At 36.9% G+C, this 25,850-nt stretch overlaps 1 protein-coding gene across 1 annotated transcript in view; it reads right to left on the bottom strand.

The window, feature by feature from the left end:
- TMPRSS11D (transmembrane serine protease 11D) overlaps window positions 1-21,671 on the bottom strand; it is a 59,692-nt gene extending 38,021 nt beyond the window's left edge. The window contains exons 1-2 of the mRNA XM_059165570.1: window positions 21,618-21,671; window positions 20,478-20,572 (exon numbers count right to left, since the gene is read on the bottom strand). Of these exons, the coding sequence (XP_059021553.1) occupies window positions 20,478-20,572; window positions 21,618-21,671 (149 nt within the window). The remainder of the gene's footprint in view (window positions 1-20,477; window positions 20,573-21,617) is intronic.
- Window positions 21,672-25,850: the final 4,179 nt, after the last annotated feature.

The raw sequence follows: 25,850 nt of genomic DNA, 5'->3' as shown, positions 1-25,850 counted from the left end.
TATATGATGTGCCTTTTTGCTTTAAATATTGACAAATAAAATACAGACTGGAGAATAATGTCTGCTAGCTCATGAGTGCTTGCTGTGCACCTGGCACTGTGTTGAATTTTTCTACATCACTTAATTTAATCCTTGTAAATAAGCCTAGGTTACAGATGATGAAAGAGAAGCTTACTTACTCAGCTAGTACACGATGGAGCTGGAATGTGAAGCCAGGTCTGTCAAGCTCAAACTGCAATGGCCACATCAGATGGGAGGGGGGGGGTTTCTGTTAATTATCATGTTGTTATTCATTTCTATCACTCTGCCTTACGGTTGATGCTAAGAAATGGAAAGTTAAGAACATTGCTATAGACCTGTGTCTATAGCAGGATATACAAACACATATATTTGAATATGTGTATGTGTTTACATTATACTTTGGAGTTATGAAGACTATGAGCGATGGTTCCAACGTAAAGGGACTTACTTTACTTTAGTCCATTTCATTAACTTATGTTTACCACTGGACAGGCAGTAGGGACTACCTAATTCAATGTTTTATTTTTAATTTTTTTTTAAGATTTTTATTTATTTATTTGACAGACAGAGATCACAAGTAGGCAAAGAGGCAGGTAGAGAGAGAGAGAGAGGGGGAAGCAGGCTTCCTGCTGAGCAGAGAACCTGATGCGGGGCTCGATCCCAGGACCCTGAGACCATGACCTGAGCTGAAGGCAGAGGCTTTAACCCACTGAGCCACCCAGGCGCCCTATTTATTTTTATTTATTATTATTATTATTATTATTTTTGCTGAGAAACACTGTATTCAAAGTTGGAAGCTCAGAGATGGAAAACAGATGAAATGGAATAGCTTTTCTGTTTGAATTTGGGATGGGAGAAAAGGATCCCCTTTCTCCTATTTCTAGCAAATTTTCACTGATCTAGTCTAATACTTTTCTTTCTTTCTTAAGTTTTTATTTATTTATTTATTTATTGTTCTTGATAAACTCGGGTGCAATGTAAAAGAGAAACACAAGAGGATTATTCTGGTTGCATAACTGGATGGTGGCAGGGTTGGTGCCACAGTTAAGACTCCGTGAATATATTTATTTTATTAAGCTATTGTGCCTTCTAAAAACTCTAGGTTCATGTGGAAGTTGAGAATCTTATCCTTGAATCACAAATCCATACGGCTTTATGTGCATGTACCTTTGAAATGCACTATTGGATTTTCTTTTAATTCAGTGATTTACTTGTTAATTTATTTTTATCTTGGGTATCATTTAAAGAAGTTTACATTCCTTGAGGATATAAATCACTTTATATTTCCTGAGGATACAGAGGCTGGGTAAATTGTGAGGGACCTGAGCTAATTTATGTAATACTGTGAGAATTATGAAAAGTCAGCTTTTCTGGAGACAGAGGCAATTAGGAAAGGGTGCTCATTGGGCTGTATGCAGCTATACTCTGGGACGCACAGCTTGGCAGGGAGCATAGTCTCCACCTCAGCTTTCAATCTTCCCCTGAGCCATGCAATTTTGTGCATTGCAACAACTTCACAACTGTATATAGCAGATCTGAAATGATGTGCCGAAGTTCTGGAATCTGCTACTTATAGGGAAAGCCCATCCAGGATTCAAAGTCTTCTCACAAAATTTGCAAGTTGATATGATTAATAGGTGAGTGAGGGTGCGTGCGTGTGTCTGTGTGTGCACGTAAGCATGTAGTAGTGGAGTTGAGAGTTGTTAATGTTTTATGAGATCCTGCTGCCAATGAAGTTAAGAATATAGGCTCAATTGCTTCACAGGCTAGTTAAGTTTTTTTCTTTCCTAGGACTCAGGATATACTCTAGATCTCAGACTCTTTTCAATAATTCACAGAATAGAATGAAGCCCATGAAAGAATGTGTCCACAATAGGGCAAAGCTACCTTTACTGCTGGAGGAAATGCCTTCCCTGATGATGCTCTATTCATATTTGTCTAATTGGTCCTAAACTTGAAGGAATCATTTTTATATACTGGAAGTCCGTGGGCATTCTTTCTCCATTTTATTTTATTATAGTATTGAAATGTATTTCAAGATACCTTACCACAATTATTACCTAATTTAGAAAAATTTCACTGGGTCCTAGTGCTTGAGACTGAATTAAACAACTACTGGAGAAAGAATGTCTTATAGGTCATGTTCCATCATAGTGTATCAAATCTTAATTTATTTGGACCCTGATAAGTCAAAAAATAGTTTTAGTTTTGTAATATTTTCCATGTTAATATGTTCACCTTATGTTTCTGCAATAAACAAAGCAGATGTTGAAATTTTTGCTATTAAAAATGATTTCTTCTTTTATGAGATTTTTTTTGTTCTAATACCAGTCATGTTTTTGAAATAAAAGATTTAAGATATAAAAGATTCTTTTAATTGACTTTTGAGCATTGTGTTTAATTTTTACATTATAAAAATATTTCTAAGGGGATGTTTCTAAGGGGATAAAGACCTGGTGTTAGGAGATTTACATTATAGAGTTAGTCTTGTGTAATTATTAATAGAAGATGTCTGAAGACTACTGACTAATAGAGCCAGTTAAGGGCTTAGAGACATGTTCTGATTACTGCTCTGCTACGCTTAATATACACTTGCTTTTATAAGAAAGGCCATCTTTGCTGGAATCTACAGTTGCCCAGAGGGTGGGTTCTTGCTTCCGTGGTTGAGATTATGGAGTCTTCTCAGTGTGCAAATGAAAACACTGACATTATGGTAGACTGTGGCATGGTCTACAAAGGTAGACCCTACATAGGCGATTTGAAAACAACGGAATAGATGGAAGTATTTCTTCTCAGACTTCATGATGCGGATACTTTAAGTGTATTTCTCTAGAAGTCATCTACCTACAAAGTTATAGGAACAATATTTTGTTTATTTTACCATTATTGAAGAATGTATGCCTAGTGTTTCAACAGCAACTGTCATGACAGAAATTCCTGAGACAGGTTACCTATCACCTTGCTAATTACTGTTAGGTAGAGCCTAGCATGTACTCCAGAGGGCACCATGTCAGTATTTCTTCTGAGCTCTAGAGAGTGTAGCTGTGGACAAAGCCATTGAACCTAGCAGGTTCTAAGCAATAAACAATTATTTAGTTGAAGTTTCGCATCTGTGTCTATTTTCCTCCAAACAACACTTTTGTCCTACCTGGATTTAGTTTCCAAGAAACTATGTGTTTTTCTCCCATCTTTCTTTATTATTTCCCTTCCTTTCCTTTCCTTTTTTTCTTTATTTTTGACTGAAGATGAACTATACCATTTATTAGCAACCAACATGATTTTGCCAACTTTCTCAAATTATAAGGAAATATTCATTACAGTCTAAATATGTTGTATTTTCTTGTCTACATGCTCTTTGGGAAATGAGTACTTGAACATTTTAAACTTCAATATATCTATCGGGATGATTCGGTGATTGTACAACTACCATTACTATGCTAGTAACAGCTGAATTGGACCCTTAAACAGGTGAACTTGATGGTATGGGATTACATCTCAAAAGCCATTAAAAATTGAACTCATTTTTAAATAATTGTTAACTTACTACAATAACAAAGTTGTTAAGCTGTCAGAGAATCACTGATGATGAGGGTGGGTTTGAACTCACAGAAGCAGACAAGGACTCAACAGAATGGGTATTCAGTTCAAGTTTCAGCAACTATCAGTGAGGTACTGGGATACAGTGGTGTATTATTGTTGACAGCAAGCAATTTATTACAAATAATAGTTAAAGCATCAAGGTTTTGGAATGATTTACTTACACAATTTAGAGCAGATAATTCTAGCATAACATCGCTCTTACTGGCTGCATTTTCCTATATTTTGGGGTGGAGTTATAAGTACTATACGGGGAATTGTATATAAGCCTGGTTAGATCCATGGGGGTGTGTCACACATATTACTGTCATATGTCAGGGTGGGGAAGAAAACCCCAGAGAAAACTTATATTTAAACTCAGTCTCTGAAATGACAAAACCCATTTGTTCTTTGCACATTCTCCTATTCTGTTTCTTCCTTCCCATATGTGTCCTGATCTGACCAGACAGCAATGTTTCCCAAGATTGTTTGAGCACAGAAGTATTTATTCCTGAAATACTAACATTTTGAGGAACACCGTGTTCCCAGAACTCTGTTACGAAAATGCTGCTCTCTGAGTTCTAACTTGCCTAAAGCATTGTTTCTGCAGGAGAGACAAGGGAACTCTTGCATACCCAGCTTACAGGGCATGCTTATTCATATTTAAATATGCAAGGATGCTTCTTGCATACCTCTCTCTCCATTCTGGATACTTAGAAGACTACCCTGTAGCTGTTAACTTTAATTGTAATTGTTTAGTGCCTCTTACATTTTAATGTATATGTGAGTTGCTTATTAAAATGCACACTTTAATTTAGTAAATCTGGGGTTGGGCCCAATATTCTGCATTTCCAACAAGCTCCCAGGTGAGGTTGATGTTATTGATCCAAGGACTATATTTTATGTAACAAAGACCTTGAATATAATTAGATGAGAGTAGATTCAGAATCGAAGTGTGACTTTATTGAAGGCATACTAGTTTCTTCTTTGTTTCCTAAAGTTCAAGGACATAAACAGGTCTCTTCTGTCATAAGGTTATTATGAAATGTTCAAAATCTTAACTTACCACTTTGTCAAAAGATACTGATCCTAACAGTGAACTAGACACATATTTCTTTTTACAGAAAATAAGTGAGTAAAGGATTTGGGGCCCTTACTTCCAGTTCAATGTGCCTTGATTTTTATTATTAAATTGAAAGTGTCTAGATATTTCATTGTTTCTACAAAGGGAGTTCCACTGACATGGGGAATTTGGTATGTCACAGTCCAAAGAAGCACATGGCAGCATTTTTGGCCCTCAATGTCTTTATCCCCCAATGTTTGATCTGATTATTACATATAGACCCAAATAAAAAAAAATAATTAAAAAAATAAAATTAACAATTGCCAGGAAACAAATCCTGCTTAGTTTGTTTGGAAGGATATATGGCGTGGCATGTTTTTCATGTTATTTGCTTGGGGAGGGGAGCAGGGAGGCAGGGAAGGGGTGCTATGAATGATGGGGGAGAAGAAAGAAAAAACAACTTTAAATGCATAAGTTAAAGGAGTAAAAATCTACTAGTGACGGGTCAAAAGCAAGAACACAATCTGGGTGGCATAGGTTATTGGGCATGATAGATTCTAGAAATTTCCTGGAATAGTTCTCACAGTTGAGAGTTATTACCAGTAACTTGGAGGGGATGAGTGGAGAATGAACTCAGAACCCCACATGTGTTCATCATAGTTCGTGCTATTTAATTATCTCTGTACATGATATTGTTCTCATAGAAAAAAAGATGGCTTCTAATGAATCATGGGTAAAAGCCAAGATTAGCTGTTTCAAGTGCTCTTGAGTAGTATTTAGTTACATCAATATATTTTAAAAAAACATCTAGTACTAAATCCCTTCTGAATTTAATTCTAGGGGCTGAATTTAACTCAGAACCCCACATGTGTTCATCAGAGTTCATGCTATTTAATTATCTCTGTACATGATATTGTTCTCATAGAAAAAAAAGATGGCTTCTAATGAATCATGGGTAAAAGCCAAGATTAGCTGTTTCAAGTGCTCTTGAGTAGTATTTAGTTACATCAATATATTTTAAAAAACATCTAGTACTAAATCCCTTCTGAATTTAATTCTTGCCCAGATTGTCTATAGAAAAGGAGGAAAGAATTGAGATTCTCAGTATTATTTTCCCAGGATATTTTTGTGTCATTATGAAATGAACAGCGATACTAATATTTTGGAGGTCTTCACAACAAAATATGTCCCTCAGAGCTTGGGAAAAATGCAGACATAGCACTTATCTTGGGAAGTAGTGTGTCTAGTGGGGATAAAACACTCTTGAGGTGTTAGAGAAACTGCTTGACATGAGGCACATCACTTCTCTGGACTCCAGTTTTCTCCTTTGTCATTAAACAAAGAATCAGTGAGTTTAGTTGTCACCTTCACACTGTTCTTTCCTCCTTTGAAAGGAAGGCTCCTTCTCATTTCCATGACCACTCCTGTTGGTAGGTGTTCTCACTCTTATTGCCCACTCTGTTTTTGCGAACACTGTGTTTCTTAAGCAAGCCTGTCTGCTTACAAGGTCTATCCTGTCTGCCATCCCCATACCTCTTCTCCCTAGTAGACTGGAACCTCCATGAGCAGGAGCATTTGAGAGCTGAGACTTGGAGGCTCTGTTGACTGGTTTCAAATTCCATGTCTGCCATTTATTTACTGTGTGAACTTGGGAAGTTACCTAACTCCTCCTTGATTTCCTTACCTGCAAAATGAAGGTACCGATAGTACCTACTTCCAGATTTTTGTGAGGACAAACGAGTTAAGCATTCATTAACAGAACTAGAATTATGTCTGGCACTGGGCGCTGTGTTGGCATGTGGTTGATCAAATAAATGAGGGCAAGCGCTGCTGGTGATTAGTTCTCCACTCTACCTCCCCAAGTTCTTAATGGTCTGTTCTTTGAGTGGAGCTGTACACGGCGAGGCTGGATTTGATGATGGGGGAGAGGCCCTGTCTATACTGTAAACATGGCTCCTATCATGGGCATGAAGATGGCATACATAGGGATTCTTTTCTGACTCCTGAACCAGTGCCTCCATTTACTGGGTTTCTTCTATTTTTATATAAATATTCTATGAAACACCAGCCCTGTCCAGAAGCCTGTATTTTTAATTATTATACAAGTAATATAGAAAGATAATATAGCACAATGGTGATAATCAGGACTTTTGTAATTAGACAGACCTAACTGACTGTTGGCAAGTGGTAAAACCCTTCTGAGCCTTAGTTTCCTACTTTATAAAAGGAGGATAATTACCTGCCTCAGAGGGTTGTGAGATTAAGTGGGATGCTCTTTGTAAAGTGCTTAGAACTCTGGCCCGTGTTCAATAAATGGTAAATTCTACATTCTTCTTTCAGGTAGAACTCAGCTTTAGCTGAAAATAATATAATTTTTTTTTTTTTTTTTTTTTTTTTTTTTTTACAAATGGCATTTCTCAAGAGTGATAACATTCTATAGAATCACAGAATGATAGCAATGGAAGAGAGTTTCAGCAATAACCACTCTGACTTCCCGTGACGCACAATGAGATGATTGTGCAGAGAGATTAAGTGGTGCTATGTAGAGGCTTCTTGATTTTTTTTGTCTGTGCTCATTCTCTGATATTTTATTTTATTTTTTATTTTTTGCAGACCGGGACATGGTGGGCACTTCATTAACAGTGTTTATTAAGTAAATGTTAGAAAAATCAATACCAATTGAGTACTTAGAAAATCATTCTGCTAAACACTGGGGACATCTTGAAAGTAGTAAAAAACTTGTCCTTGCCTTAAGGCACTTCTCTCTCTCTTTTTCTTTCTTTCTTTCTTTCTTTTTTTTTTTTTTAAGATTTTATTTATTTATTTGACAGAGATCACAAGTAGGCAGAGAGTGGGCAGAGAGAGGAGGAAGCAGGCTCCCTGCTGAGCAGAGAGCCCAATGCGGGGCTCGATCCCATGACCCTGAGATCATGACCTGAGCCAAAGGCAGAGGCTTAACTCACTGAGCCACCCAGGCGCCCCCACTTCCCTCTTTTTGAGGGAGTATAAGACACCTGTCTGTTAGCAACCTTTCCGACCGTTGAGCCATTCTTTTTTAACTGAAATACTGTTTTTTTAAAATTTTTAAATTTCCATGGTTCCATACTCTTTCTATCCTTCTGGTTCCCCCTTTTAAATGTCTTTTGCTGGTTGCTTCTCCTCTATTTAACCTTTAATGTCTGATGTTGCTTCCTACTCTGCCTGGGTGTTCTCTTTTCTCTCTAGCTGAGCTCATTCAATCAGCTTCAATTACCATCTAAGCCAACTGCTCTCAAGTTTTTGTGTGCATAGGAATCAATTGAGAAGCTTGGAAAAAACAACAACAACAACAAAGATTCCTGCATCCACTATCCCAATAGACTGTTTTAGTAGGTCCGGTCTTGCTACTCGGAAACCTTGATTTTAAAAAAAAGATTTATTTATGAGCTATTTCACAGCTATAGGGCTGAGAATCTTTTTGTAGTGGGATAAGAGGGGATAGGTTCAAGATAAACATGCACACACTCTATGACCCAGAAAATTCATTTTTCAGGAGAAACTCTGGCATTTTTGTGCCACGAGGTCCATTTGAGAATGTTCAGAGCTACAATATTTGTAATGGCAAAATAGCAGAAGTGCGGATATGTAAGTTGGAGTATATTCTGACAGTGGAACATCATATAGCTGTGTGAATAAATATATCATTACTACATACTTTATAAACATAATTTTGATTCCATCTATATTAATTTCAGATGTAGGTAGAACTGAATGTTATTTGGGGATCTGTCTATGAATGATAAAACAGTAAAGAAAATTGGGGACATTTATCTAGATACGTGTTATCTAGATAACATGCTAGATAACAGTCAGATTGGGCAGGGTTGGGAGAGGGCAGTTAATGGACAGGGTGTTACCTGGAAATGTTATTTTTCTTTTTTCTTTTTTTTTTTTTTAAGATTTTATTTATTTATCAGAGAGAGAGAGGGGGAGAGAGCGAGCACAGGCAGACAGAATGGCAGGCAGAGGCAGAGGGAGAAGCAGGCTCCCTGCCGAGCAAGGAGTCCGATGTGGGACTCGATCCCGGGACGCTGGGACCATGACCTGAGCCGAAGGCAGCTGCTTAACCAACTGAGCCACCCAGGCGTCCCTGGAAATGTTATTTTTCTTAATAAATAATGACTACTTTGGGGTTCATTTTAAAAATTCGTCTTTGAATGGTAGATTTCCCAATAAGATACTTAAAAAGTAAAGAGGATGAATAAGAGAAGAAAATTGAAACGAAGGCAATGGGTCTAGACAAACCTTTGGAGGAATTTTGCGGTGGAGGGCAGGAAATGAGAAATAAGGCAATAGCTGGAGAGGGGATGTAGGTCAAGGAAGGAGGTTTTTGCTTCGTGTTATTGTTTAACTGGAGATAGTATGGTACGTCTTTATGCTGATGGGAATATTCCAGCAGAGAAGAAAATTGCATGTTTTAATCCATTCTTTGCAGTGTTAAACTCAGGCAGATATCCTGGCTAAGAAGTATGATTGTCGGAATAAAATTTTGTCTAAGATAGAAAAAATACATTCATTGGCCCTTTTTAATATACTTCCTTGAAACTCGAGCTCACATATCCGTTTATTAATCACTAAGGCACTTGTCCATATCTCTGATAAATGGGTACTGTAAATATTCAACAACATCTGTCATTTTCTTTCTTTCTGCTGAGTTAGTCCTTAGTGGGTAAACTTTTCCAAAGTCAATTTTATATTTGATCACTTTAGATAGTTACCCAGTGAATGGTTTTATTAGGATGGTGCTTCTATCTTACATATCATAAGCATGTGCTATCTTTAGACTTAAAGCATACTCTGGAATGTAAAGTTATGACCGGTTTTCTTTGCTCAAGAGAATGGGATCCTTTAAGTTGGAGCAATACCTTTTTTGGAATTGGACTGAATATCTTTAAGTTCCCTTACAATAGTTGATGTTGATTTTTTGTCCTCTTGACTTACTTTAGGTGTATCAGCTGTAGACATGATGGGGGCTGAAGCAGCCTAAAAATCAGGTAAATAACAAAGTTCTGAGGAAATAAGTTGGGAATGCCTTCCAGAGGACAACCCTCCCAGTCTGCGCCACCTCCTCTCCCAGCCTGTACCACCATTAGAAAAACATTCTGGCTAAATGTGGCAACTGTTTCAGCACGCAACCTGAGGTTTTTGTGAGCAAAACCTGAACTTTAAATTCAAAATGTTGGGGCTCTATGACTGTAAAGATAAGTTGATACTCAGTTGTCTAATTTCTATTAAGAGATACCGTCTTTGCCAAATGACTTACAGTTTTGAGCATGGTTTTTGAAAGTTAACATAGCGATTCATAAAGCAGGACTGAAGTAACAGGAAGAGTTTGAAACATATTTTTGACAATTTTTGGCTTTCTTTTCTGCTTTTGTCTCATGTTGTTTTGGGCTGGAAGAAGGCAGGTCATCTGATGGGCTTTGACATGTCTGTTTAGTCAGTTAATCATATCACGAGCACAGACAAAAGGGAAGAAAATGGAAGTATGATTTGTTGTGGTCTGAGGCATTCTGCTGAGACTTGTCTCTTCCTGAGCTGAGATATGCTCCCTTACTTTAAGTCTTTCCTTAAACTGCATTCTGAATTCCAGCTTATAAATCTTTAGCCTATTTTTCCAAATCCCAGTTTATACTTTTTATATAATGCACAGGTCGTAGACACTCCCTATGTAGACTTGACAAAATCTGGAATAGCCAGGGATTTGCAACGAATAATGATTATATCATGATAATGGAGCTGTTCAGGTTCCTGGGCTCTGTGGTAGGATTTCCTTCTTTGGAGAGGGGTGAACAAGGTAGGTGAAGAAAGAAATATATCATCTTTGTAACCTTTAGGAAAGGACAGCCCTGAGGGATCTGTTGGGTTTAACTTATAAATTAAAGTAAACAAACTGTCCAAGAGAACCCATTCTCAACCAAAAGTATCACAGAGTTTACCTGGAGATCTACAAAAAAACTACCTAAAAATTACCTAGAATTACCTGAAAAAATATATTACGCACTTTTATTTCCTTTCTCTTATCCAATGTGGATACCCTGATTTCTCAGATCATATGGAGGAGTTAGAAAATCATGGAGTTGGAGATTTAAATTGGAGATAGCATGGCATGCTTTTATGCTGATAAGAACATTCCAGCAGAGAAGGAAACTGGATGTTTTCATTCATTCCTTGTAGAATTCCTTGTAGACTCAGGCAGATGTGCTGGCTTTAAAGTAAAGCTGTCAGAATGAAAAATTGTCTAATTTTAACTCCCTAGTTAAAGAGGAATATGCCTTCCTCTTTCCACTGAAACGTCTCTTTATTCAGGTTGATGGAAGCATAGTTTTCTAGTCATGGATCCTCAGATTGGTGGTTGCGGATCCATGTTATTTTCAAAATTTCATCTATTTGCGTGGTAACCCTCATGATCTTGTTCTGATAAAAACCAACCAACCCATGAACAAAATTAATCGGTAATTATATAAATTTTAGGTCAAAAAAAGAACAACAAATTGATTTTTAATAGATGCAGACTATTTAAGAGAGAAAATATTTCTGACTGTGATGTGTAGAAATCAAGGTTTCAAAGAAGAGTCTTTTTGTACTTGGAAAATTTGGTTCTGGTTGAGTGTCATATTTTACGTAGATTGTTCAAGACATTCTAAAATTGTACATCTCTTTCACTATTTGCATTGTTTGTCTTTATTTTCCTTTGAATGATATTTTGATGTACATTTAGCTGTTTATAAGCGTTAATTTTTGAAAAATAGAGAAATTTCTTTACAAAATTAAAATAAAATGTTTCAGCAAAATGCATTTCAAACTGTATTATGATTACCAAAATAATATTACATTGTTATAGAAATTTAGAAAATAATGGAAAAAATGTAATTCATAAGCTGACTACTTAATTTTTAAAGATTTATTTATCTATTTTAGAGAGAGATAGAGAGCAGGGGAAGGGACAGAGGGAGAGTGAGAATCCTGAAGCAGACTCCCTGCTGAGCATGGAACCCGACATAGGGGCTCCTCATGGGGCTTGATGCAGGGCTTGATGCAGGGCTTGATGCGGGGCTTGTCACCGGGGTTGGATCCCAGGACCCTGAGATCATGACCTGAGCTGAAATCAAGAGCTAGCCCCTCAACTGACTGTCCCAAGCTTACCACTTTAATACTAGTGTTTAGTACGATGATTAGTGTTTTATGTACCTCATTAGACATTCTCACACGTGTACTTTGTAAGGTAATAGTTTACGAGTAAATACAATTCTGTGATTTTTTGCATAAAGTGAGGACACAGTATATAAATTCATAGATTTTTTTTTACCTCTTTTAATGAATTCATCATATCCATTGTGGAATGTGAAATTATTTTATTCATATTATTGTTAATTCTTAATTATTTCTTGTTAGAAACTTAGCTACCCATTTTTCACTTGTGTGTTTATATATTCAAATGCATATAATTGTACATATATTTTACTAAACTAAGTTTTGATTGAGTTTTCTAAAGTTTGGTAGATTTAAAGTAAACTCAACTACACTTAACATAGCTAACACATTACTTATGCTTTTACCATCTTTTTAAATGACTTAGTATCACATTTTTCTGTGTTCATGGAAAAACAAAATGAGCAATACTCATAGATGCACATACAAACACATCACATTATATAGTAATTTTGAGATTATATCATCTGACTGTAGATGATACCACAATTTGTTGCTTTTTTTATATGAATGTGTGTGAACATCAGTATTCGTTAGCTAAAAAGAAAACTAAACAAATACTGTTTTTTCCCCCTGAAGTATCAATAAGAATTTACTTGAAAAATACTGATGCAGTGAGTATATGAAAAGTAGACAATACTATCTTATTTTCTTAAAAAGGACTTTAGGTTTCATTGTGTATTTCATAGCTAGTGATGAGAGAGAAGTTAAAATATAGAATCCTGGAAAAATTCTAAAACAACAGATGAATTTTTTACCGATTATGTTTTTAAAATCCAAACATCACTCTTTGAAGGGTAAAACGTGAGAAAACAAAACCACTTCCTTCTTTAAAGATATGTTTTCATAACCCTAAGCCGTCTCTTTATGTTTACTCATTTTGTAAAAAAGAAAAAAAAAATCAGCCATGCTGTAAGCAACTTATTTAAATAATATCGAACATATTCTCTAAACAATCATATTCTCTAAACAATCAAACATATTCTCTAAACAATACCTATATGTTTCAGTGAAGTTTCTGGAAAAGTAACTAGAAGATTGCTAGACAGAGCCAAAAGTTCTTCAGCCTCTGTATATTTCTCACATGCTCTGAGATATAATAAAATTTCTAAAACTGCAGAGACAAAAACAGGACTTACCTATACATTTTGATCCTGGACAATGAAGAGATCCTCTCTTTTGCCTATCCAACTTCCCTGAGATTTCTACACAAAGGAATGGCTCTCATGCATCATGTGTGATCTATGAAGAAGCTGAAGACAAAGGAGGAAATCCCACATAATTAAACTCTAACTTGCTAAACGAGTCTGAGGGAATCAACTTGAACCAATAGCATGACTCGTGGAATGAAATCAGAAACAGGGAATTTCACAAATCAGTAAGAGTTTAATTTATTTTGGTAAATTGTGACTAAACATGACAGCAGGGGATGGCTATTTCATGAAAGCTTGCAACGATGCCACATGGCCTAGAGTCATTATATTTAATTCAATGGTATGTGATACTCTTGCCTGTGTTATATTGTCATACACCTCCTTCTTTGCCACAGCAAGCTGAAGATGATCAGAAAATACTTTCCAAGCCCTCATGAGTTCTACTACCTCTAAATTTACTCTTCTCTATGATGAAATACTGCTTTTCTTTGTAGAATAGGAAACAGAGATTCAGAGAAACAATTGAATATGTGTACGAGTTGTGGGATAAGCAAGCAGAATGGTTGGAACTAAAATTGACTTTGTCTTTTTCCAAATATGTGTTTTGAAAAAAGGATTCTAACTTGCTGCTGTTAGCACATGAGTGTACAGTACAGTGTAGTGAGAGCATGTATGGGGGTGAGCCTAAGGAGGGGAATGTCAGCAGTGTTTGGGGCCAGGACAGAGGCCCATGAAAACACAGAGGCAAGACCAGTGTGGAAGTGAGAAAGAACGTCTCGGTGTCCTGTGCTGGGAGGGAGCAGGAAATATATCTGGAAGGTTGTGCTGAGGTACTTTGTGAGAAATACTGCATACCGAAGAATTAGAATGTGTAATTGAATTAGGTTGGGTACTGAAACTTAAATTTTAGTTTTAGTTTATTTACCAACTAATTGTTTAGCCTAAGGGGGGGGGGGAGCACTATTCCTTTATGAATCTGATTGACCTACTGAATGAGGTGGTTCTAGGGGACCCTTTTCAACTCAAATTCTATGACTTTATCTTGTAACTCACTGAGAGCTATTGGTTAATGAATTCACTCAAGGACTGCAATTAGACAAGTGTTCAATTTCTTATACATTTTTTATATAATGTGCATATCCGACAAGTAGAACTGGAAGGAGTGGGTTCCTCCCTACCCTTCCCTTATGTATTTTCATTGATCCTGTATCTCATGCCTGATATTCTGATTTTTTAAAATTTTTTTTAGTGGAGAAAAAAAAAAACCTTGTACAAAGCTACCTAAACAAACCATTTTCATTTTACATGTTAACCTTTAAGGACTTTTAATACGTACGAGTTTTTTTCATACAGTTATATCATAATGTATAACTTTGTATTGTGCTTTTTATTCTTCATATAATTTTTATGAGTGCCCTGTGCTATCAAATTTTTATTTCTAGTAGCTGTATATATTATTTTAGTAGCTGTATATGTACCTAATAGTTGCATAAAATGTGCATTAAAACTTTTTATTTTAATGTAATTTCAAACTTAATACATGCAGATATAGTACATAGATTCATCAAAACAAAGGAAAGGAAAACAATTTTAATGGACACATTTTAAAGGGTGAATCATCTTGTACTGAATAGTTTTATCATAAAATACTGGAAGCATCTCCTAGTGTATTTAGATATTTTCTTTTTTCTTTTAACTGTAGTCATCTTTTTTTCTCTTTTTTTAACAGATATTATTTATTTATTTGAGAGAGAGAGTGAGAGAGAGAGAAAGCATGAACAAGGGGATAAGCAGGGGGAGAGGTGAGGGGAGATGCAGGAAGAGAGGCAGAAGCAGACTCCCCACTGGGCAGGGAGCCCAGTGCAGGGCTGGATCCCAGGACCCTGATATCATGACCTAGCAGAAGGCAGATACTTAACCAACAGAGACACCCAGGCACCCTAAGTAGGTGATTCTTTCAATGACCATCTTCACCAATATACTTTTTTTCATTCTATTGCTAAATTTTCCCTTGAAATAAATGGAAAGGAAAAATAATTTATTGGGCCAAATTATATAAATATTATAATGGCTTTAAAAAATATTTTAAAAATAAATTTTCAAGGATATGAGGTATTATCTTCTTCTTTATTTATTTATTTATTTATTTTATTTATTTTCAGCATAACAGTATTCATTATTTTTTGCACCACACCCAGTGCTCCATGCAATCTGTGCCCTCTATAATACCCACCACCTGGTTCCCCCAACCTCCCACCCCCTGCCCCTTCAAACCCCTCAGCTTGTTTTTCAGAGTCCATAGTCTCTCATGGTTCACCTCCCCTTCCAATTTCCCTCAACTCCCTTCTCCTCTCCATCTCCCTTTGTCCTCCATGCTATTTGTTATGCTCCACAATTAAGTGAAACCATATGATAATTGACTCTCTCTGCTTGACTTATTTCACTCAGCATAATCTCTTCCAGTCCTGTCCATGTTGCTACAAAAGTTGGGTATTCGTCCTTTCTGATGGAGGCATCATACTCCACAGTGTATATGGACCACATCTTCCTTATCCATTCATCTGTTGAAGGGCATCTTATCTTCTGGTTTTTGTTGGCAGCTCTTTCTCCCAATGATACATGCTCTTTCTTCTCCAACTTTGTATTTCCTGGAGCACTTAGTGAGGCATTTTTTAGTCAATAGGTGCCTAGTCAACACATATTATTTAAATGTCCAGTAACTGAGTGTATTAATGCTGTTCCCAGTGCCCTATCACTATTCACAACAGAACTTGGGAGTGAGTCAGGGGAGTGGCATGGGGGAAAAACTGCATTCAGTCTGAAAGCGACTTCCTGCTTACCTGTGATGATCTTAACACAGAGAGGTGGGGCATAAAATTATGGTTTGTGAGGCAAAGGGATTGCTCTTACAGAGACTAGTTCAAAAGATGTTGAATCTTAATCTTCAGATCCTCAGGGAGGGGCAGGATAGGTCTTGACTTTTCTATTCTTTAGGGGCAGCCATTGTAAGAATAAGGAATAAAGGATGACATTATACCAAAAACATCAGAATCTTCTTTTTCTTTGTCATATGAGTGATTTTATTCACTAAACAAAGAACAACTCACTAAACAAAGACAACCCAACTCAAGAAGAAAGACATGAACAGGCTTCAGGGAAATAGAAGACATCATTTATTTTAGTGGAGGATAAATCATGCCGTGCATGAGCCATCAAGATTGGTTCTTTTGCCTGCTTAGGCTGAGGGGGAGAGGTTATGGTAAAGAAAATATCTCCAAATATGCAAATGTGTGGTAATAAGCCTTGCTTTGACAGAAGTATGAATCATTCACTGGAGCCCGTCATAACATTATAAGCAGAGAAAACAACCAAAAAGCAGATGATCTAAGAAGGTGTGGGCCAGTGGTGTCTTTTTTGAATTTGGAACTTAAATATTTAGTTACTGGGTTCAGGGTAGCACAGTCATAGATCTATGGTTGGTCATGAATGTGTCATGAGCTCTCTCACATATATAGATAGAAAAAGAAATTATATAGATAGATTATTATATAGCTATTACATAGATAGATATTATATTATATATAACATAGATAGAAAAAAGAAAATTATATAGATATATAGATTATTATATAGATAATGTATTATCTAGATATATATTATTATTATATAGATAGAAAAAGAAAGATAATGGATGTGCCCACCACTTGAAAGTTATAAAATGGTCTTTGGCTCAGGTCATGATCTCAGGGTCCTGGGATCAAGCCCTGCATCGGACTCTCTGCTCAGCAGGGAGCCTGCTTTTCTTCCTCTCTCTCTGTCTGTCTTTCTGCCTACTTGTGATCTCTGCCTGTCAAATAAATAAATAAAATCTTTAAAAAAAAAAGAAAGTTATAAAATGGTATTTAAATAGACACATTTACTTTATTATAAATGTCAATCTTAAGGTCAAGTAATAATTGGATTTTGTTTGTGTGGCTGAGTTTAATTTTACATATTCTTACTTGTAGGTGGTTGGAAGTTAGGGAATAACTATGTCCCACTATGTTTCAAAGGCTTTTGTCTATCCAGAAGGCATGTTGTAGTGTAAACAGTATAGTCTTTGGAGTTAAAATACACCGAAAATCAAACTCAGGTTCTTCTGCTTCTTACACAGCAGGGTTCAGAAAAGTTGCTTATGAGCCTCAGTCTTCTTACATGTACAAATTGAGTTAAAGTACCATTCTCATAGAATTGTAAAAATTAAATTCAGTCAAATCAAATCAAAAGAATGAACGAACGTAAAGCACCTGGCATGTTCAACATGTAATGTTGTCATTCCTTTGCCTCCGACGCTCAGGGGAGTATGTGTATGTACTTGTGTAAGGATCACAATTGCCTGAGATGTGGAGGGCATGTAGTTCGAAAATGGCGTCGGGTGTTTCTAAAATGCCCACCCACCTAGATTCACGCCCGTGCTCTTGCTTCTCCAAGCCAATCTTATTCCTAAAGCGTCTGTTCAAACACGGCTTAAGTAACCTAAAACTTACTACAACCTGTGATGGCTTTCATGTTAGCAACCAGTGATTTTTCTTGTACATGCCTCATGTAAATTTTTAAAACCAGTTTCTAATAATAGTAAAAGATCAAAGGCGTATCTTGGTCATGGGTACGTTTTTATTTTGTTAAAAGAAGTATGTATCATTTACCTCTCTCGTAAGGTCTCCACATCCATCTTTCTTGGGCTGCATAGAATCATTTTCTCCTATGGGGGGCAATTTTCTGCACATATGCATGAATTTGATTCTTGAAATTTTTCTCTACGTTCAGTAAAGCAATCAGGGCAAATTAATATAATACATGTTAAGAGACAATGTAAGTGATCTTATAAACTGAAGGTTCTGGCTGATAAACCCAATTAAAATTATCCAGTATATCCACAAAAGGCTCTTAAGTGATTTTTTATTTGGTTAATAGGAAGGTAGCAATAGGAATACATGCAACTGTTAGAAGTAGTGTCTATTTTCAGATTAATCGCATTATCAATTAATGACTATTGGCTTTACCTGTTTCTTCAATACTGCCCAGCAACATAGCTAGGTTTCTCTGGTTAGTTTCTAGTTTAGTCTTTATAAAAACCACTTCAGATCTTCTCTACTCTTCCTTAAATGTTTATTTTCTGTTCTTTATTCCCTGCCCTTGCTATTAACTGATGACTTACAGTTTTACTGCTGGAGAAGAATATAGACGCTTTCAGAGGGACACTCCTTCCACTACTTGTTACCATATCTGTATATCTTACTCATCTGCCTCTATCCCTCTATAGTGGAAGTGATTTTTGTTCTTCTCTGGGAGGCTAATCTTTTCATTTGTGCTTTGTATTCACATCTTCATCCTTCCTCTTCCTAAACCTGCTTCTCCGGTATTCCCCAGCTCTACAAGCCCTCTGCCATTCACTTGGTTTCTGACACTAGAAATCTGGATATCATTCCTGACTCCCTCTCTTTTCTCAGTGTCTTATGCGCATAAATATGTACTGAACCCTTTCTTTTCTGTCTTCAGCTTCACTGTCCCACATGACTCCAGGGCCTCAGCTGTATTACTGCCACTCTCTGATTAGCTTCCTGCCTCAAGTCTCTTCCCATTCTAGCACATTCTTCATACCTACAAGAATGACCATTTGCAAATTGAGTTATGTTACCATTCTTACAAAAACTCTTCAGTGCAATCTTATTGCATTAAGATACAGTTCATTTTCCTTAACATAGGTGGCAAAGCCCCACAGCATTTGGACCTTGTCTATTTTTTTTTTTTACCCTTCTCTCCTACCGACCACATTATTCCACAGTAGACCATAGGCTTATGGGGGCGGGGGAACTGCTATGTTTTCTGAGCCTGTCATCCTTGTCTGGTATGTGGTTAAATATTCATTCATGGGGATGGGAGGTACCATAGCTATGTTTGAGCTTTTATTTATTTTTTTAAGATGTTATTTATTTATTTATTTAATTTATTTGACACACAGAGAGGGAGAGAGAATACAAGCAAGGAGAACAGCAGAGGGAAATGGATAAGCAGGCTCTCTGCCAAGCAGGGGGCCTGCTGTGGGACTCGATCTAGGACCGTGAGATCATGACCTGAGCTAAAGGCAGATGCTTACCCACCTGACCCACCCAGGCTCCCATGTTTGAATTTTTTAAAAATTTGTTCTTGTAGGACACATGGCAATATCCTTCAGATCATTTTTCAAGACAGTGCTCAGCTGCCAAGTGTATGAGTACCTGTGTTTTAAAGATTTTATTTATTTACTTGACAGAGAGAGATCACAAGTAGGCAGAGAGGCAGGCAGAGAGTGAGAGGAGGAAGCAGGACCCCTGCCGAGCAGAGAGCCCAATGCGGGACTCGATCCCAGGACCCTGAGATCATGACCTGAGCCGAAGGCAGTGGCTTAACCCACTGAGCCACCCAGGGACCCAGTACCTGTGTTTTAAAATATAGATTTTATGTTGGTTTAGGCATGGTAAGGCCAGGCCAGCAGATCAGAAGATGATGGCCACTGAAGAGATTTTTATTTACTGTTCCCGAGAGAAAGGAGAATACCATTCCAGGTGGGGCCTCATGGGGAAGCACCAGAGTTAGAGAGGAGGCAGAGAGAAAAAGGAGGAGCTGTGTACAAGAGCTTTTATTGGGTTTCTGTAGGAAGAAGCAAGTGAGGCAGGGCAGGCATGAGTAGTTTGAATAATTTCAGTGGGTTCTGTGGTATAGGAGCTGTCCCTGAGTTGTCTGTTATATAGCCCGGGATACATGAACTGTAACTCTGGGCATATTCTTCTATGGCATGGGAGTAATGGCTCAGAGTGCAAGAGCTCAAAAAAGCTTGGCTCAAGAGCTCTGGCTTGGCTGGTTGGCTTATGGAGGATTCACTTATGGGTGTAGTTATTTGCCGTTTCTGGGTAGTAGCCACCCCTGGGAGCAGCAGTCCCTCTGGGGTTAGCAAAGTCCCAGATATTAAAACATCACAATAAGAAGATATACTTAATACAATGTGACAGTGTCTAGCTGCTACTTTTGTCAAGTAGCAGTCTTAAAGCCTCAGTTTTAAAGCCAAGAGCATTTTCTTCTCTTAGAAGCCAATAAACTGAGTGAAGTGGTAATATAAGAATATAGCTATTGTCACATAATATGGATTTCTCTAACGGTAATGGTTACTCCAGAGTTCCCAGTTGATAGGTGGAGATTTTGTCAGACAGGCATTGCTGTCTGATAACTCCTCTGCCCAACCCCACTTCCTTTAACAGGTGTTATTTCTCAATAAACTTTTGTACTTTTATTTGTCTCATTGTTTATTATCCAGAAAATCAAACTTGTAATAGGCAGTACTGAGAGAGTTCCAAAGAAAAGACATCAAGATGAAAGTTGGGGACTGGATCACTCACCTCCCAACTGGTAATGAGGATTTAGCAGTAGGTGGCTTGTCAACAGCTTCTGGTACAGGTGGTGGTGTGATACTAAAACTCTGACCACTAGTGAGCTAGGCCAGCATGATAGTAGAAGTGAATGTACAGGGCAGTGTGCTGATTCGTGTATTTGAAAGATATGGAGGAGGGGGTGGTAGACCTAAGAAGAGTAGAACTGCATGGTTCCTGTGAGGTTGGATGTATGCCCCATAATGCAGTAGAAATGATAATGAAAAGTTGAGGGAAATGAACATAATTGAAAACCTAGTATGAGATGCAGAGGTTCTCTTTGGTCAATTATTAAGAAGCCCTCATCTCATGTAGTAGGTGAGTGGGAAACCTGAATACCAAGTACAAGATTGGATAGAGTGGCTCAACTCCCATGATTGTCGAACCCTCAACAGAGACAAGTCTGTTATTCCAAAGTCAGAGCCCTACTTGGGAAGGCCTGGGACCTGATCTGTGGAATGCAGATAGCTGACTAGATATCCCTGAAGATTTTGACTCTCCAGACTTCTTTTGAGCCTTCTGAATCTGCAGAAGTAGGTCTTCTGTGTCCTTTGAGAGTTAGTATTCTGCAGAGAGCCTCTTCCCTGAAAGGTGATAGCTGTCCTCTTCAGGAGCTGTGTGCATTTCATCTCCTGGCTGCCAGTCACGGTAAGTCACAACATAACCATCTGGGAATGTGTCAGGTCTGAAGAGAGAAGAAAAAAAAAAATCTATGTTACAAAGGAGCTGCAAAAATTAGCAGCAGATGTCAAGGGCTGTGGGAGCACTTTCTGTTTGACTGGATTTGTAGGGTGCTTGATCAAGAGATCTGGAACATAAGGCTGGGTAAGGACAGGTTGATTGACATGGGCAGACTTTCAGTATATAGGATATAACATCTGCCGAGGTACTTAGGGAATGGTGTCAGTTTGCTGCTGGAGTGGCTCCTAGAAGTCTGGAAAAAACAATGGCCCATGTTAAACAAGGTTGAAATTCCAGAATTTTGGTGAGAGACAGTAGAAGCCAAATGATCAGAAGGCTCAGAGAAGTAGGCCTGGTGAAATGGATATATTATGGAAAGCCTCCTCAGAAAGTTAGGTTTCATGGGAGAGCCCAGATAATACAACATACACCACAATCATCAGGAACATGCTGGTGTACCAGTAGGGGATAAACTTGTTCCATTTTGCCTGGAACTGTCCAGACTCTAAAACTCAAAAACTAACATTCTGGAAACTCAATCTTAGGTAAACTGGCACGGTTGGTCACCCCAGCACAGTATCATGAAATGTTGGCATGATGGGTACATAAATGAGATGGCCACAGTGGGAGAGATGGAGGTTCCATATGGGTCCAAAAGCTTGTGTTCCCACTTACCAGCACTACTCTAACTAATGCCTCCTTATAATGTCCAACCTATCATTGACAAAGTCACACTGAATCCACAGAATGGCACTGTTCCTTAAGGAGACCAACTGGCTACCTGATAGCATATCTACTGCACTGGACCCCTTTCATCCTGAAAGCACCAGCCATTTCTTCCTTATAGGACTAGACATCTTTTCTGGATGTCTAGTTTGTCTTGCCTACTCAGAGGGCCTTAGACTATAACACTGGTTGGGCTGTTGTGAACATTCTAACTGGGTAAATTCCTTATAATCCAGAGTACAGTGTTTGTTTTCCCTGGAGATACTTCTTTAATAACTGATTTCATTATGATTGTTCAAGTCACTAAAAGTACTATATTATTGTCCTGTGCATTCAGAAGTGAAGTGAGAATGTCTGAAAGTACCACCTGCTATTTACTCTCACTTTTTTGACATGTAGGGAAAAAAACCCAGAGAAGTTAACGTTTTTTTTTTTTTTTTTTTGCTATGAAATATGTTCTCTTCAGGTTATGACTAAGTGTAATTTGAGGTGTGATGTGGGTAGACTTATTTTTCCACTGTCATATCTTTTGTATATATTTTTTCATGTTAGAAGGATTCTTGAGTCTAAGACCATGCATTGGTATGTAAAAATTGACATTAAAATTGTATCAAAGACAGTATAAAAATCCCACAAGTGTTTGGATATAGTTCTTGTTCAATGTTAAGAAAGTACTATTTAGAAGATTTTTTTCTAATATCATTAGTATAAAAGAAAGCAAAGATGATGAAAAATGGAAGGAATTTAATTGTAATCTTAAAGTCAGAGACAATGCCTCATCATATATTGGCGTGGATATATGGTAATATTTTTAAAGTAGTTACTTTAAAAAAATGTAACTATAGCTGTGCATTGTTGTAATTTAAGGACCTTAGAACATATTAAGTTATGGGTATGGATTCCCATGGTGTGTATGTTTCCGAATCCTGTTGGGAACCACCATGACATCCTGAGAGAGTATAAAGCAGTCCGCTGGCAAAGGGGGAATTTCAGTGCAGAGGAGGGAAGACAGGAAGTGTTATGGAAGATGACATTACATTAAGTATTGGCATAAATGCTTTTCTTTTATTTTTGTTTTTAGATGTGTTAAAGAAAATAATTTATATACGTTTAAAACATTTACTAGACCATTATGAATACAAAAGCTTCCCGCAAGGGAGGGAAGTACGTAGAAATATCGAGTAAGGGTCTTTATTATTCTGGGCATGCTATTTGGGGAATAAAATATAGATAATTAAGACATTAGCCAGACAACATAAGAAAAACATGGCAGAAATAAAGGAGACGGAAGTTGTAACAAATATAAAAATTATGCCAATATAGATGAAAGGTTTCAATAGATATAGTAAAAAGTGCAGTTCTAATGGTTTTAAAAGGCAAATCTAGTGGCTCTGCCTTCAGCTCAGGTCATGATCCGAGTATCCTGGGATCATGTCCCACATCGGTCTCCTTGCTTGGCAAGGAGTCTGCTTCTCCCTCTGCCTGATGCTCCCCCTGTTTGTGCCCTTTCTCTCTCTTTCTCTGAAAAATAAATAAATAAATACAAATTTTTAAAAAGGAAAATCCAGTAGTCAGAAAGAGGGTAATTTGTATTGATAAAAAAGTACACAAACATACAACAATTAGAAAGTTGAGAATAATAATAACAACAGATGTAGAAGATATAAGAAATGATAATTGTGAAACTATAATAAAAATATTTAGTATTCAGAAAATAGATTTCTGAAAAAAATGATTGAAATTTAAAATCAATTATTGAAATTGATTCAAGAACTAGGAGACTTGGACAAGAAACAACTGTGGAAGAAATGAAAAACATATAAACATTTTTTCCCTAAAACCATCTGGATTGCTCAGAAAACATTTCTTTTCTATGCTGTCTTAACTGTTCTCTTGACTGTATAAGACTTGCCGAAGGCTTTTCAGAGAATTTTATAATGCTGATCTTATCTTGGTTAATTGAAATCTTGATAGAACATTAAAAAGTATACCAATCTAGTTCTGAGGAATTAATAATTGTATTCAAATAAATAAACCCCCGGGTCTGTCTTCTAGGAAAATCTGCATAAAGTCGTCTTTATAAATTACAAATCAAACACTTGTAATTTACAGTGTTTGCCCTCATGATCTTCACTCTGGGGTTGGGGTTTGAAAGCTCTGTTTTTTAGTTTTACTTGTAATATACCTAACACGTCCTATAAGGTCTTTAGTCATATAGACTAAATTTGAATTTGGAGTTTTCATTGAACTTGGATTTTTTCTGCCTTTGGCCTGGGGATTGTCAAACAAGTAAATTTCTTGATTTTGTTTGGTTGGATTTGTTCTTGTTATTTTGAATAGGTTAATTTTCCCATTTACTTTTATTGGTATTTAGGGGTAGATTCAAGGTAATCTACTGGTTTTCCTCAAGCTTAATTGAGATATAATTGACACAATATTGTGTAAGTTTAACATGTGTAATGTGATGATGTGTTACACACATATATTGTAAAATGTCCTTCACCTCAATTGCCATTTTATTGTTGTTGCTGTTGTAAGAGAACCTTAAAGCTCTACTCTTAAGGTAATTTTCACGTATGTAGTATAGTATTATTAACTATTGTCCCCTTGCTGTAACTTAGATCCTGGAACCTATTCATCTTATAACTGAAAGTTTGTACCCTTTAATCAACCTCTGCCCATTAAGCCCCTGACGACCTAATGTATGTGGTGGTGACTATAGTTAATAATACTGTACTGAAAAAAAATAAAATAAAATTTTAAAAATACTGTATTGTGTACTTGAAATTTTCTTAAAAAAAAAGTCTTAAGTATCCTCACTACAAAAAAAAAAAAATAACTGTGAGGTGATGAATGTATTAATTAACTTAATGTGCTAATCATTTCACAATATATGTGTATTATTGAATTATCATGTTCTATACTTTATATACAATTTTGTCAGTTATATCTTAAACCTGGAAAAAATGTTAACACCATCCAAAACAACCTCATAGAAACATCCAAAATAATTTTCGACTGTATATCTAAACTAAGTACCATGGCCCAATGAAGATGACATAAAAAAGTAATCATCATGAAGTTCAAGTAACAGACCCATTATCGCTCAGCTGGTAGGTTGTGGGACTGGGATTCAAATACATTTAATTGAATGTTATATTGTTTACTTCTATGTACACGATCCACCATTCAGCAAATGTGTGATTTCGTAGTGTAATCTTTTACAAATACCTTAAAAGAGTCCTTGAACCCCTATTCAATTGTCCATTGATTCCAATGAGAATCAGTGGCCAGGTTTTGTACTGGTGTCTCACTCTTCCACCGAACTGTGAGATACATGAGTGTAGAGAGGTACTTAACAGGGCTTGAGGCCATCTGGAACCATGAACATGCAACATAACATCCTTCTGATGCTAAGATAACAATTCTCACTTAACTGTTGGAAAAGCACATACTTGAATTCTTTTTTGTTTTTGTTTTTGTTTTCAGTAATACTGGTACATTTCCACTGATTCCACTGCTTCATCCTGGTTTGTTTTCCAAGGTTTTTAAACATTCAATACTATGATTAATATTTATAATTCTCTGATAGCTGTCTGGGATTAGGAATAGTCCATAGTCATGGAACAGGGAGAAGCTATCCAGCTCACCTTGGCATCCAGTCTGTGTGTCTGTGTCCTTGTGTCTGTGTATTTTTTGTTCTGTGCTCCAATTTGTTGGTCTAATCTTTTCAGATATCTAATGAGAAGGAAATAAGGACTTTGGGCCAAATAGGAGACATAGGTGTGGTGTAATCAGAGCATGTTAAGTTTTTAAAAATGGCCCTGTGAAAGGCAATGTGAGGGCAAGGTTGTTTTCAGAGTGGTTTTCTCCTTCTTCTCCTATCCCCCCTCTCCTCCTTCTTCATTTTCTTCTTCTTTAAAGATTTTATTTTTT

This window comes from Mustela lutreola, chromosome 1, assembly GCF_030435805.1.
Source record: "Mustela lutreola isolate mMusLut2 chromosome 1, mMusLut2.pri, whole genome shotgun sequence".
Classification (NCBI taxonomy): Eukaryota; Metazoa; Chordata; class Mammalia; order Carnivora; family Mustelidae; genus Mustela; species Mustela lutreola.
Note: the sequence above shows the minus strand (reverse complement) of the source record. Positions and strands in the feature narration are given on the sequence as shown.